The sequence below is a fragment of the Leucopleurus acutus genome (assembly GCF_964270905.1).
Source record: "Leucopleurus acutus genome assembly, chromosome: 12".
Classification (NCBI taxonomy): Eukaryota; Metazoa; Chordata; class Mammalia; order Artiodactyla; family Delphinidae; genus Leucopleurus; species Leucopleurus acutus.
The window spans coordinates 21,017,672-21,033,041 of record NC_139154.1 but is presented as its reverse complement, the minus strand read 5'-3'; the positions used below and the strand labels follow the sequence as shown (position 1 = coordinate 21,033,041).

Here is a 15,370-nt window from a genome sequence, read left to right as displayed (position 1 = left end):
GAAACTGCTCTACACCAGCTGTCCTTCACTTACTAAGCGAAAGCGGCACATCGCTGTGTGTTCCCAAGTCAGGTCCGGCTGCTCGGCGCTCGAAAATCAATACTCGAGAGAGACAAATGTTGGTAGAAAGGAAAGTTGCTTCTCAGCAGAACGCCAGCAATCTGGGGAGATGGTGGACTCAGGGTCCCCCAAAAACCATCTCCGAAGATTCTGCTCGGCCATGAAAGTTTTTAAAGGGAAAAAAGGGAAGTCATCTCAGTTAATCATAGAGCTGGGGGATCCGAGTGGTGCTGCGCCCCACTGTGTGCAGGCTTGTCGACTTCCTGTGCTCTTTCTTTAGATGCTATCTCGTTCGCACAGTTTGCTTTTGAGATCACTGCAGGGGAAGCTGGGGAAGAGATCTGGTCATCTGTTCATTACTTCTTCATTTCCACTTCTTTGACCTAGGGAAAGAGCCAACAGATTAGGCGAGGCGTTGTGTGATCAAAAGGTTTGAAAGGTGTGCTGGGGCCGGAGATGAGTAGAGCGTGGGGGCGCCTGGTTTGAGGTTCGTGACTAGATAAAAGGGGCCTCCTGCAAAGAGCTCTTTCCTGCAGAGCTGCTTACATGGGGGTTCTGCTGTGTTTTGGGTGGCACAGTTCATTGTGCAAGAAAGTCCCATGCATCACAGGACATTTCGGATTCCCCGTCCCTGCCCACTAAATGCAAGTAGAGCCCCCAGCCCAGTCACTGGGGCAAAGGTGCTCCACAGATTTCCCAGCTTCCCTTATGGGAAGAAACACTTCCTGGCTGAGAACCACTGTACATGGATCGGATGGTGATTGACGTTGTATCCCTGTCACTCGGGGACTGCATGAAACAAATTTTTTTTCTCTATTTTAAAGAATTGAAACAAAGTTGAATATTTTAATGTCATTCACCCAGTATGTCTATGCGTATTGGCTTAACTTCCTAAATCCAAAAAGAACATACTGTCTGCTTTTCTCTAACATTTTTCTTTACCACTGAACACAAATACATCAAAATAAGACAGGCCTTTAAATGTATCGTACTAACCAACAAGACATAAAGTGTTTGGGAAGGTTGAATGTAAATTTATTAGAAAAATGCATCCCTTGTGAAGCTCTTAGAAAATTGTAGCTCATAAAAATGTGAGTATAAAAAAAACTGTAGCAAAAGGAGGATTACTTATCTTAAAGGATTGCTCAAAGAAAGCAATCTTCTCATGTAATTGGAAGTCATTTAAGCGCTCAACCGCGGTCTCATTGTTTCCTTTATAGCCCCTGGGTCATCTAATCCACTTTTTTACCCACAGGTTCTAGAGCTGACTGTTCTTTCTATTTAATAGCATTCTGGAACCCGGGTATGGATGGGCCCATGCTTTGACACAGTATTGCCTTTTGGATCTCTGCCTGTGGGCGTGAAGGCGTCTCCCTGTGAAAGAACAGACTCTTTTTATCTTTTGGTCCCTGAGTTCCCTGGCTTAAACTATCAAATTCTATATTAGATTCTGTTGGAGGAGGGACTTCCCCGTGGTGGTCCAGGGGCTAAGACTCCATGCTCCCAATGCAGGGGGCCCGGGTTCGATCCTGGTCAGGGTACTAGATCCCTTGTGGAATGTTTTACAAGTATTACATGTGTTATGATAGAAATATATATAGGGCACAAGTTTATATGAGTGGTGGAACAAGTTACTTGGAATGAGCTAAGTTTTAATATGTTTATTAGGCAGCCAGTGATAGGTGAGTGTGTGCGTGCACACACACGTGAACATGCATATGTGTGTTCATGCATGTGGAGGGTTCATCATTCTAGGAAGATAGAATGGTGTGAGAAAGGCTGGGAGGTTTGAATCTTGGTGTAAAAGTAATTATTTATGTCCAGAGAGCTGCAAAGGTTAAGGCCAGGAAAAAAGACAAATACCTGACCATTAGGAACATTTTGTACCGTATTTTCAGATTTTGGTTGTGCTTGTATAAGTAGAGGGGTATTAAAAGTACATGAAATTAGAAGGTGACAATTTTTTATTTTAGAAAGATTACTCTAGCAATAATGTAAAGGAAACCATGCCATCAATGTATGAATAATAAATTAATAATAACCAAAAAAGATGATTCTGTTGGAGGAAAAATTAAAATAAAAAGGTTAAAAATAAGTTCCAGGCTGGGGTGTGCGAGCATTCCCCCTAGCAGAGGCCACACAGAGCAGTAGCACAACGTAATGAACACAGCCAGGGACCAGGGCAGGCAGAGGGCAGTTCCTAGACAGCTTCTGCCACTTTCTAGAGGGTCCTCAAGCTGGTAAGTCATCCTCTGGGTTCTCCAGGTGACCACCTGAGCAGACCAGGCTTTTCTGGTCCTGCCCTTGAGACAGAAGTCCTTTTGGGTCACTCGCTGCCCATCTGGCAGAGTACGGGTGGCAGGCTCCGAGGACAAGTGGAAAGGAGAGCGATGCCCAAAAGAACGTCCCCTAACCTGAAAGAGAAACGGAAACAGTGCAGCCCAAGGCCCTCAGCCCCGAGGGGCAGCCCTGCCCGCAGCACACAGATAAATTAACCAAATTCTCACCAACTGCGGAAGGCAGAAAGCCCGCCCGGACATTTCCAAGGAACCCAGAGAGGTGCTGATGACGCAGGTGGGGACCATCACCGCCCCCCGCCCCGTTCTCCCTGCCCCCTCCTCAGCCACATCTGGATGTCTTATCACCACACCTGGTGGCTTCTCTCCTTTGCCATGCAGGGACACTGGGTATAACAGACTTTTACTAGGGTCCGGGGGAATAGTGGGAGGGGTGACTAGGGTTGTCGGGTGAAATACAGGATTCCCAATCAAATGTGAATTTCAGATAAACAAATACACTTTTAGTATAAGCATGTCCCAAATATTGTCTGGGACATCTTATACTGAAAAAAAAAATTGTTGTTTATCTAAAATTCAAAGGTGACTGGGCATCTGTATTGATACCTCCTACGTCTGGCAACTCCAGGTACAGCACTGGACAGCAGCCACGTCGTGGGGCATCCCTGCACCATCACTGGCCACCCCTCATCACAAGGATGGAGGACACCCCTGCCACATGGCTGGGTATCCCCTCCAAATTCCAGGCCTCCTCCCACTGCCTTTCTTTTCTTCTCTGAGTCTCAGCGACCTCCCCAAACAAACACAGCAAGACAAAACCTTCTGTGTCTTCTGCCGAACCGGAATTCAGAACGCAGTAACCTCGGGGAGGCGTCAGCTCCCTTTCTCTCCCTGCAAACACTGGCCTGGGTGCCCTGAGGAGGGGGGCCTGGCCTTGTCCTGATAACCAAGACCCACTAATACACTTTCCTAAACAGAAGAGCAGCCCGTCCTGAGATGAATTTGCTTCCCTCCGTTACCATCCCCACTTCAACCCCAGTCACACAGAGATGCACAAATTCAGAATCAGCTGCTGTCATTGTTTCCTGAATAGTGATTTTTGTCTTGCCCCGTTAGAAGTCAAGGAATGGAGTTCAGCTAGAAGCAGAGGCCAGGAAATAGCAGATGGTGTCTCAGACTAGGGGGACTGTGCACATGCTAAACAGGAAACAAGAAGAATACAGACGGACTCAGGAGGAGATGGAGTGGGACTTCCTTTGTGCCAGGGCTTCTCACATCCCCAGGCTGCAGATGGGCCCCTAAAGGCCCTGGGCTAGTCCAGGGAGAGCAAGGCCACACAAGGGTTCCAGACTTTGCACCAGCAAGAGCTCTTTCATTACCTTACTCTATAACCCATGTAATATGAAACCCTTTTGTCTGAAGAACAGATGACATTTTAAAATAATTTATTTCACCATCTTTATTTTTTTATATTTTAATAAATTTATTTACGTATTTATTTATTTTTGGTTGCGTTGGGTCTTCGTTGCTGCACGCGGGCTTTCTCTAGTTGCAGGGAGCAGGGGCTACTCTTCGTTGCGGTGCACAGGCTCCTCATTGCAGTGGTTTCTCTTGTTGTGGAGCACGGGCTCTAGGCACGCAGCCTCAGTAGTTATGGCGCGCAGGCTCAGTAGTTGTGGTTCGCGAGCTCTAGAGTGCAGGCTCAGCAGTTGTAGCTCGCGGGTTCTAGAGTGCAAGCTCAGTAGGTGTGGCGCATGGGCTTAGTTGCTCCGCGGCATGTGGGATCTTCCCGGACCAGGGCTCAAACCCGTGTCCCCTGCATTGGCAGGTGGATTCTTAACCCCTCAGCATCTTTATTACTCAAAGATACACATATGCAAATCAGAGCTTCTGATCAGCATGTTATAATTATTTTCCCCTTGCTGTTTCCAAAGTGATTCAATTCCAACCAAAAACAGAGAAACTGAATATTTTTACATGGGTCAAAGACTGTGAAGACTCTAAGGTTTTACCCTATTTGCAGGCAAGCTCACCTGGTTCATTCTAAGTAACGAGTTAGCCTGCCGTGGTTCACGGATGGTGGCAGAAGACACAAGCCTCCTGGGTCAGAGGCAAAGGACTTTGGTTCCCCAGCAATGGCAGCAGCCAGTGCGTTAGCAGTTTGTAGTGGGATTTCCCCCGGGCCCTAGTTCCCCTGGGGGGATGTGAAGAGGGCCAGGGGTCATCTGCACACACGGTGGGGCGCATTGCAGGAGAGGAACCCTGAGCCTAGAGAACCAGAATCTGTACAGTGGAGGCAAGCCTGCCGCCCCCAGAGGGAGCCCATTCTGCACCCCTCTGGACAGGCCACCACCCCATGGGGTGATGCTCTGTCTTCCAAAGCTGTTGGCTCTGTAAACATCTTTGTGAAAAGATAGTTCAGAGCCAAGGGAGCTAGTCCTATGCTTACAAGACGTTCAGAAACACGAGAGACCATGGAAAACTGCTTCCTAATACATGGTAGATACAGTCTTATCTCAAGGAAATATATAAATGTGCAAATATTTTAAAAATACAGGCCAGGGACTTCCCTGGTGGTGCAGTGGTTAAGAATCCGCCTGCCAATGCAGGGGACACGGGTTCGAGCCCTGGTCTGGGAAGATCCCACATGCCGCAGAGCAACTAAGCCCACGAGCCACAACTACTGAGCCTGCACGCACCTAGAGCCCGTGCTCCACAACAAAAGAAGCCACCACAATGAGAAGCCCACGCACTGCAACGAAGAGTAGCCCCCGCTCGCCACAACTAGAGAAAGCTTACGCGCAGCAACGAAGACCCAATGCAGCCACAAATAAATAAGTAAGTAAGTAAGTAATTTTAAAAAAATACAGGCCAGGACTTCCCTGGCAGTCCAGCGGTTAAGACTCCAGGCTTCCAATGCAGTGGGTGCAGGTTCGATCCTGGTCAGGGAACTAAGATCCCACCTGCGGCTTGGCAAAAAAAACAAAAAAAACAGGCCGTCTTTGCTCCTCATGGATTGTTACTAATACCATCCAACGTTAGCTGGACATGCCTCAAGCGTATGATCCAGGCCAAGAACAGAGACAGAGTTCCTGAAACTCGAAGCCCTTCTATAGCGAGGAACCTCTCAGTTGCAAGAAGTAGAAAAGTAAGCTCAGATGTGCCTGGAGAATTAAGGAAGCTGATTAGTTGACATCTTTGAAAAGTCCAGAGGTAGGCTTTTCTTAGGAGCTCTGCAAGGTCAGCCCAAATGAGATTTTCCCATCCCTCCTCACTGCCTTCTCCAGTGTCTGCTGCATTTTAAGGGCCGCACCCTCCCACCCCTGCCCGTCCCCCACCTGTGATCCCCTGTGGCTGCCAGCCACTTCCGGGTACACGTGCTCCGTTTATGTCCAGCAACAGCGAGCATCTCTCCAGTTAGACTCCAAAGGAGAGGGAGGGGTTGCCATTCCAGAAGTCCCCAGCAAGTAGCTCCTCGAGCTTTAATGAGCAGACTTGCTCTTGTGCCCATCCCTGAGTCCGTCACTATGGCCAGAGGATGGAATTGACTGGTTGGCTTGGGCAATCCCAGCTCTCAGGATCTAGGGACGGAACAGGGTTCCCTGAAGCCGTGTGAGGGAGAAGTGGATGCCTAAACAATATTCCCCGTGCATTGCCAAGAGGAGGGGGAATGTTTTTTGTTTTTTACTTTAAGTATAGTTGATTTACAATATTATGTTAGTTTCAGGTGTACAGCAAAGTGATACAGTTATACGTATATATGTATATATCTATATTCTTTTTTTTCAATTCTTTTTCATTATAGCTTATTACAAGATATTGGGGAATGTCTTCTACAGCAGCTGTTCATCAAAGCACGCTCCCATAAATCAAAAGCCGTGGATCAGGGTCCTGGGGTACACAGCATCCTCCTACCTGGTTGCTGTGCACTGGCTGGCCATTTGGGAGCAGCAGGTGCGGTAACCTCAGGTGTGTTGCACTCACATGGCTCAGGATAGGATTGGAGTCCAACTCCCTTCCGATGGTGTATTAGTTTTTTTGTTAGTTTGTTTTTTTGTTTTGAGGAGGGTTTAACTTATTTATTTATATTTATTTTTGGCTGCGTTGTGTCTTCGTTGCTGCATACGGGCTTTCTCTAGTTGCGGCGAGCAGGGGCTACTCTTCGTTGCGGTGCACAGGCTGCACATTGCGGTGGCTTCTATTGTTGCGGAGCACGGGCTTCAGCATGCGGGCTTCAGTAGTTGCGGCACGCGGGCTCAGTAGTTGTGGCGCATGGGCCTAGTCGCTCTGCGGCATGTGGGATCTTCCGGGACCAGGGCTCGAACCCTCATCCCCTGCATTGGCAGGTGGATTCTTAACCACTGTGCCACCAGGGAAGCCCCGGTGTATTAGTTTTCTAATGCTGCTGTACCAAACCACCACAACTTAGTGGCCCAGAACAACACAAATGTATTATGTCATAGTTTCGGAGGGCAGAAGTCCAAACAGGTCTTCCTGGGCTAAAACCAAGGTGTCCTTTGTGGAGGCTCTAGGGGAAAATCCATTCTCTTGCCTTTTCTTGCTTCTAGAGGCTGCCTGCACTCCTGGGCTCTAGCCCCCTCCCCTGTGCAAAGCCAGCTATGGCCAGGAGAGTCTTTTTCCCATCATATCACCCCAACGCTTTCTTTTGCCTCCCTCTTCCACTTTTAAGGACCTTTATGATCGCATTGAGACCAGGTGCGTAATCCAGGCCAGCTGACTGGCAACCTTAATTCCCCTTGGCCGTGAAAGGTAACACAGTCACAAGTTCCAGAGGTTAGTACGTGGACATCTTTGAGGGGCTGTTATCCTCCAAAAGGATAAAGCTTTCTGTTTACCTATTTAAATACATCATCTTCTTTCTAGTCTTTGTAATCTCCACCCCTGGAGAAGCAAACTGCTCCCTTCTTAAATGTAATGTGTTCTTCTATCATGACTGGAGAAGCAAACTGCTCCCTTCTTAAATGTAATGTGTTCTTCTATCATGACTTACTTATGAATCCTAATTTCATTGCTTTCATGATGGAACAATTTTGTGAAAAAAATTGGCTTTAATAGCAAACAAATGGGGTGCAACTGATGACAGTCTCGTCTGGTTATCTGTATGTTCAGTTCCCATTTACTATTTTTATTTATTTTCTCCAATCCATCTCAGGTTTTTTACAAAATTCGGTGTTGATTCAGTGTTTACAGTTGTGTAGCATGCCTCCCGTCATTCTTTCGTCTTTGAAAACTCCACAATTCAGCAACCACATTTTTGCAGTGTCAAAACCTCAGCCGCCTGTAACAGTTTCAAATGGTACACGGTGTTCTGACGTGGAGCATTTCACCTGAGTATGTGGGCGTGTCCACTCTTTCTCTTATTATGACTCAACGGAGTGTATAATAAAGAAAAACTTGTAGGCAGGTGAAAACAAGTCCCTTAAGTATAACAAAACATATGTTTTGCTTAACAAATGTACCTTTCTTTAACGTTATAATGGACGGGAATGAGCTCTGATGAGTCATGCCTCCTGGAAGCGGCCGTTCTGTGATACACACCATCTGTGAAAAGAACATGTGCAGAGTCTGCTTGGTCAACTGTGTGGGAGTCCCAAGACCGCCCTCAGGCTCAGTGATTCGCTGGAAGGACTCATAGGACTCAAGAGCTCATGGTCTATTCCAGTGAGAGGATACGGATCAAAGTCATCAAGGGCAAAATGCACACGGGGCGCCGTCCAGGAACATCCAGGCCCAAGCTTCTAGGAGACCCTTCCCACTGGAAATATACAGGGACACACTTAGTTCCCCCAGAAATGATGTGTGACCACAGGTGCAAGGTATTGCCAACCAGAGAAGCTCACCTGAGCCTTGGTATCCAGGGTTCTTACTGGAGTCCAATCACATGGCAATTACAGCATCTGCATGATTGATCTTAGCTACGCAGACGCAGGGCCCAAGAGGTTAGGCTGACCCAGCGTGGCCCAGGGTCTCAGACGCAAAAGCACTCTGGTGAAGCAGGACATTTCAAGGGCTCGGTGGTATCTTCTGGGAGCCAGCCAAGGGCCAGTCCTCCTGAAGACAGGCCCTCCTTTGGAATGTGCAGGGTTTGGACAGCCCCGGTCTGCTGCGTTGCCCCTTGACTGCCCACCAGGAGATAGTGTTATGTGACCATTATTTTTTTGTCTTTTTTCAGCTTTATTGGGGTATAATTGGCAAATAAAATTATAAGATATTTAAAGCACACACCATGATAATTGGATATACGTATACATGATGGAAAGATTCCCACCATCTAGTTAATTGACGCATCCATCTGCTTGCCCGTTCCCTTTTGTGCGAGAACATTTAAGTTCTCTCCTCTTCAAAAATTTCAACTCTACAATATAGCGTTATTAACAAGAGTCACCATGTTACGCAGTAGATTCTCAGACTTTTTCATCTTTTAGCTGCAAGTTTGTACCTTTTTACCAAACTCTCCCTATCTGCCCCCCAGCCCCTGCTGGAAACCACTTTTCTGCATTACATATGTAATATTCAAAATATAGAAATATATAAAATAAAAAGGGGCTTCTCCCCCTACACACCTCGAGCCCCTCAAACCCCCTTCTTGAAATAACCAAAGTTATATCTTGGAATCTATCCTTCCAAGAACCTTTGCTAAGCATATATAAACATTATATATATATATACATACATACACACACACACACACACATACACACACACGCACACACACACATAGTTTTAGGATTTCTTTTTTTAATGGGGTCCTACTGCATGTCTTCAGCTAACTTTTTACTTACATCTTTCTTATGGCCACCTATAGCTCTATCTCATTCTTTTTAAAGGTTGTATTTCATGCTGTTGATAAAACAATTTATTTATGTTCTCCCACTGCGGAGCATTTTGGTTACTTCCCATTTTTTGTTGTTTTCTTTTTTTTAAATTTTTATTTATTTTATTTATTTATTTTTGGCTGCGTTGGGTCTTCGTTGCTGCACGCGGGCTTTCCCTAGTTGCGGCGAGCAGGGGCTACTCTTCGTTGCGGTGCGCGGGCTTCTCATTGCGGTGGCTTCTCTTGTTGTGAAAAATGGGCTCTAGGCACGCAGGCTTCAGTAGCTGTGGAACATAGGCTCAGTAGTTGCGGCTTGCGGGCTCTAGAGCGCAGGCTCAGTAGTTGTGGTGCACGGGCTTAGTTGCTCCGCGGCATGTGGGATCTTCCCGGACCAGGGCTCGAAACCGTGTCCCCTGCATTGGCAGGCAGATTCTTAACCGCTGCACCACCAGGGAAGCCTGGTTACTTCCCATTTTTGCCATCACAAATGATGCTGTAACAGATATCTCTGCACACACTCTGTTTTTGTCATGTGATACTTTTTTTTTTTACCCCTAAGGTGAACTTTTTTCTTCCCCCTAAGCTGAGCTTTTGAGAAAGCATTCACCAAAAATTAAAATGTAATTAAACATGATATCTAAGAGTCCACAATCAGATAATAAGAGAGAGAATCCATAAACATTGAGGGCGCATAGGATCCAGGAGGTGAAGGAGATGGTCAGTCTGGGATACGCCCAGATACGAGTGCTAGGCTCCCAGGCAGCTGCCTTCCTGCTTGAGTCCAGAGGACCTGGGCTCCGACAGGCGCTGCAAGCCCCACGGCCCAGGACAAGTCACGTAGCCCACCTGAGTCGCATTCCCCTCATCTCTAAAACAAGGTCAGTAATCACACCTACCTCCTGGGGTCGTCATGAAGATGAAACAGAACGAGGCAATGTACAGGCACACACAAAACAAGGCAGTGTACAGACACATCTTGTTGCCCCATCCTGGAACCACCTTCCCAAGCACATATGGAGAGATTGTGAAATGCGTAAGGCACCAGCTGTCACCTGGGGGAGGTGTCTCTCCTGACTTAAGATGAAGCCACGATCTGAAACATGAAGATTCAGATTCTCCCATTTATGCTTCTTCCAGAAATAGGCAGCCTCGCATGATGAGAGGTGGGTGGGAGCTCTACGTTGCCCTCCCACACTTTCAGTGCCAGGTGACTCTTACAAGGAAAGCAAGCGTTTATAGAAGAATCCTGCCACCATGGAAACGCTTGGCACACAATGTTATTTCTAACATCCCTTACGTTCAGTAAGGGACCTCTGTGTCTGACGACGGTGATGCCTGAAAGCCTTTACCGTGGCCGCTGCTGGATCCAGGCAGATGCACTGCGTTGCTCCAGGGGTGCCATTCATAGTATCTCGAGGGAGTGGCACTCCCTAGAGTCATGCAGAGCAACAACCTGACTCTGCATAGTGGCTCCCTATGGGGGTGTTGCAGAGCCTTGCCCTGGCCTGTGCCCTCTCGACTAGGGTACTTCCGGGGTTGTCTGCCACCCGCGAGGATGCACACTGACGTCCAGCCTACACAGACACACCTGCCACACTGCCTGTACCAAAGTATCTTAATTTTTTCATAGTTTATTGAAGTATAGTTGATTTACAATATTGTGTTAATTTCTGCTGTACAGTAAAGTGATTCAGGTACACATATGTATACATTCTTGTTCATATTCTTTTTCATTATGGTTTACCACAGGATACTGAATACTGTTCCCTGTGCTCTACAGTAGGACCTGTTGTTTATCCAGCCTATATATACTAGTTTGCCTCTGCTAATCCCACACTCCCAATCCATCCTCCCCCACCCGCCCTCCCCCTTGGCAACCACAAGTCTGTTCTCTATGTCTGTGAGTCTGTTTCTGTTTCGTAGATAAGTTCATTTGTGTCATATTTTAGATTCCACATATAAGGGATATCACATGGTATTTGTCTTTCTCTTTCTGACTTACTTCACTTAGTACGATAATCTCTAGATCCATCCATGTTGCTGCAAATGGCATTATTTCATTCTTTTTTGTGGCTGAGTAATATTCCATTGCATATATGTACCACATCTTCTTTATCCATTCATCTGTCGATGGACATTTAGGTTGTTTCCATGTCCTGGCTATTGTGAATAGTACTGCTATGAATATAGGGGTTCACGTCTCTTTATGAATTAGAGTTTTGTCTGGATATATGCCCAGGAGTGGGATTTCAGGATCCTATATGCTAAAGTATTTTCAAGTAATTCCAGAAAATGTAAAAACCTGAACAATATAACCAGCAATGTGATCACTATTTTCTTTTCTTTTCTTTTCTTTTTCTGTCATGGTGCGCAACTTGTGGGATCTCAGTTCCCCGACCAGGGATCAAACCTGGGCCCTCGGCAGTGAAAGCGCGGAGTCCTAACCACTGGCTCTCCAGGGAACTCCCTCTATTTTTAATAAAATCCTTAGTATGTCCAGCTGTCATTCTATCATCATTTTAATATCTGAAAAATGTCCTTCAAATGCAGAAAAAATATCGTCGACCCAGAAGATCCCCGCTGTGCCCGGTTAACGCTCACTGGCCAGATGGTCGCGGTGTCTCCAGAAGAAGTGGAATTTGCCAAGCAAGCCATGTTTTCAAGGTTGGTATCTGCTTTAAGGTTGGTTTGCCCAGAAACATACAGTGTGAGAAGCAGAGGTTGGGGCTATGCCATTTGATGCCTCTGAGGTGATGACAGTAATGGTCTGAGCTGTCCTTTGGTGGCAACACTGCCATCTGACGCTGAAAGTCTTGGTCGCCTGAGGTGGCAGCAGAGGCCACGCATGTGACCTTGCAGTGGGCTGTCCGTGCCTTTGGAGAGCGCCCCATGCTGGGGTTGCAGGCACTGTTCCCTGCATACTTCCAGCCTTTCACAACGGCCCTGCCTTGGAATGGAGAAAAAGGGGGCTTTGTAGTCCGGTCAATACAGCAGACATTTGCAAATGTCCACTCTAAGCAGAGCTCGGCGCCAGAAGTGACAGCAGTGTTCCTTCTTGTGGGCCCCTCACCCCTTTTATAGCCGAACCACTTAGGATGCAGCTTTCGAACTGCCCCCCACCACCTGCTTCCCGAATTGGATGCCCTGGAGGTTACACTCAATCAAAAATTTAAAACGACATCCCAGGAAATCGGCATGCGTGCTGCTAGGGTCAAAATGAGTGACACAGGAGCCCCGGGAAGCGGGGGAGGAGATCAGCGTTTGCAAAAAGTGAGAAGGGTGGGCCTGCAGGGGTGCTGGAGTCTGTCTCCATGGGTGAGGAGAGGGTCTGTGCAGGGGGAGGCCTGAGGTGGAAGGTCAGAGCTGGAGTGAGGAGGGGCGGGTACCCACATGGAGTGTGGGCTGGCAGATTGGTACTTGTCTAAGTTAGTGGGAGAGTAACGTGAAAGCAGGTGGTAAATTAGACAAGCCATCCGCCTCCCTGTGGAGATGGGATGATTGTACATACAGGGGAATCGTGAAATAAGTAAACATACAGCAAGTCCCCGACATACGAACGAGTTCCCTTCCGAGAGTGCGATCCTAAGTCCAATTTGTTTGTTAAGTCCGACACAGTTAGCCCAGGTACCCAACTAATACAATTGGCTCTACAGTACTGTACTGTAATAGGTTTATAATACTTTTCACACAAATAATACATTAAAAAAACAGACACACAAAAGAATAAAGAAAACATTTTTACACTTACAGTACAGTGCCTTGAAAAGTACAGTAGTGCAGTACAGCAGCTGGCATCCAGGGGCTGGCATTGAGGGAACAGGCAAGAAGGGTTACTGACTGGAGGAGGGAGAGGAGGTGGGAGACGGTAGAGCTGAAGGATCGTCAGCAACAGGAGACGGAGGGCAAGCTGCCATTTCACTCACGCCCGACGCTGACTGCACAGGGTCTGGTTCCCTGCTGGATTCAATTGTTCACATCTTTGAAAGTTCACAACTTGAAGGTTCATATGTAGGGGACTTAGTGTAGTAATAAGTAAACACAGAGAGAGGAAGCCTGGTTTCTCACCGCCATGGAAGAGAGTTAGCAACACGCACAGGAGGACACTAGATCAGCCTGGAATTGGATCCATCCACACGGACTTGTGGTTTTCAATATACAGACAGAGAGATAAATGGAGATGCGTGTGTCTGTGTGCCTGTGCGCATCTCAGCTGTCACTCTTTAGTTCTAATTTCTCCTCTTCCACGTTATGATGGGCAGTGAGATGAAGTCAAAGCCGCAGGAGACATTTGCGTTCATTAAGTTCGTTTCCTATTTTCCACATTACCGCAGGTAAGTGTTGCCAGAATTTCTACTACTGGATAATGTGGGTCCCTTTACCACACGCATCCAACCACCTTGTCTTTACCTTCTTTAAACGCTCATGGTCAGTCTCCTAAGGTCCTTCCAGCATCCTACTGCCTGGACCCCAAGCCAGGGCCTCACGGACTAGAATTTGCTGTACCTACGTTCCCCTTGCAGGGGCCAAAATTTGTTCCGGTTATAAATACAAAACTAGTTGGCTTAAAATAACAACAATCATGTTATCATCTCAGCTGCATGAGTGTTTGGAGTGTTGGGGCCTCAGATCAGCAACTTACTTTCAAATGGTTTAGGAAAAAAAAAAAAAAGTTATTTATACCATACTTTCAACCTCTCTGTCAATTTGCAATGATTCCAAAAACAAAAAAAATTTTTTTTTAAAAAGGCATCAACCTATCACTGCACTGGCATTGTTGCAAATGTTTTTCCCAGTTTGCACTTGGTCTTTGAATTTTGTTTATAACATTTTTAGATGTAAATAAAACTTCTATTTTTATGAAGTTTTAAAAAAGTGAGCGCCAGACCCTGCCGGCAAGGAGGATGCATGTTTTTAGGCCTACGCCTGAGGGAGGAGGAAGTCAGAAACAGAGGGCGGAATGTGAGGGCTGTTCCCTGTCTACACTGGCTGGTTCTCAGGTTGATGCGACCGTTGTAGCCTCTACAGGAATGGAAAGCTTCCCGTGAACACATTTGTTTCCCGGACTTAAAATTCAGCATTTCACATAGAGATGCTTAGAGCCTTTCATGATGCTTCCTGGTAACAATGGCCCCCGTCCCCTGGGCACGTCCTCTATGCAAGTGCTGTATGTGTCTCATCATTTGCTGCCCACACAGCCCTGTGATCTGACCACCATCCCTCTCGCCCCACGTGACTGGGAAGGAGACCGGGCAGGCTTAAGAGAGCAAACGGCCCATGAGGCATCCCAGCAGCTGAACTGGAGTTCGAACAAAGTTGCCTGGCTCGAGACTTGAGCTGTCTGCCCCTCTGTGGTGACAACAGTTTCCTGCCCTCCTAAGGCTGCCCCAGACCTTGACCCTGGCTCCCTGGCTTCTGCCTCTAGCTGGTTTGAGCAGGTCTCAGCCTAAACACGGCCTGGCGTCTGGAGGGCCCTATGACCTGACCAAGGATACATCTGGCACTGTGCTCGGGAGAGCCCACCCTCTGATGAGAACGGCTTTAATGTGACGTCTTTATTTCTGCAGACACCCAGTTATGAGGAAGTGGCCTCGTCAGTATGAATGGTTCTTTATGAAGATGAAGATAGAACATATCTGGCTTCAGAAATGGTATGGAGGAGTAGCTGACATTCCCAGGGAGGAATATTTCAAAGCAGTTCCAAGAAAGGCCTGATGGAGTGAGAAGAAGGTCCTTGATGTTTGCATAAAATGAAAACCTTTCGAGCGATGCTGCCAGACAGCAATTGACTGCTGTCTCTTTGTGAAAGGGTTCATTGCAGCCCTGTCAGTCTTCCAGCAGAGTGAGAGCGGGTCACCAGGGACCCCTGTGCTAGCTGGAGATTGGAGTGGCCATTTGCAAATGGCCAGATCACACAGGGACTTCACAGAGAGAGTCTGTTTACATGTGTTCAGTCCAGACTCACCTATGTGGGATCACTGTTGGTTGTCAAAGTGACATGTTGAGACAGTTGCTGTTCCATTCTTTAAGATAAAAAACAACAACAACAACAAAAAACCCTATGCCTGTATGTACAATGTGATTGCTTTGTATCGTGAGAGTATGTTTGTTGCTTGTTGTACCCAAAGCAGTGTCCTGGTTCTGAGCTCATTGCAACCACAGAAGAACTAAATACGCATCA

At 47.0% G+C, this 15,370-nt stretch overlaps 1 protein-coding gene across 1 annotated transcript in view; it reads left to right on the top strand.

The window, feature by feature from the left end:
* CREG2 (cellular repressor of E1A stimulated genes 2) overlaps positions 1–14,904 on the top strand; it is a gene marked incomplete at both ends in the record, with an annotated part of 37,308 nt that extends 22,404 nt beyond the window's left edge. The window contains 2 exons of the mRNA XM_082851305.1: positions 11,743–11,856; positions 14,757–14,904. Of these exons, the coding sequence (XP_082707431.1) occupies positions 11,743–11,856; positions 14,757–14,904 (262 nt within the window). The remainder of the gene's footprint in view (positions 1–11,742; positions 11,857–14,756) is intronic.
* Between the last annotated feature and the right edge of the window lie 466 nt (positions 14,905–15,370).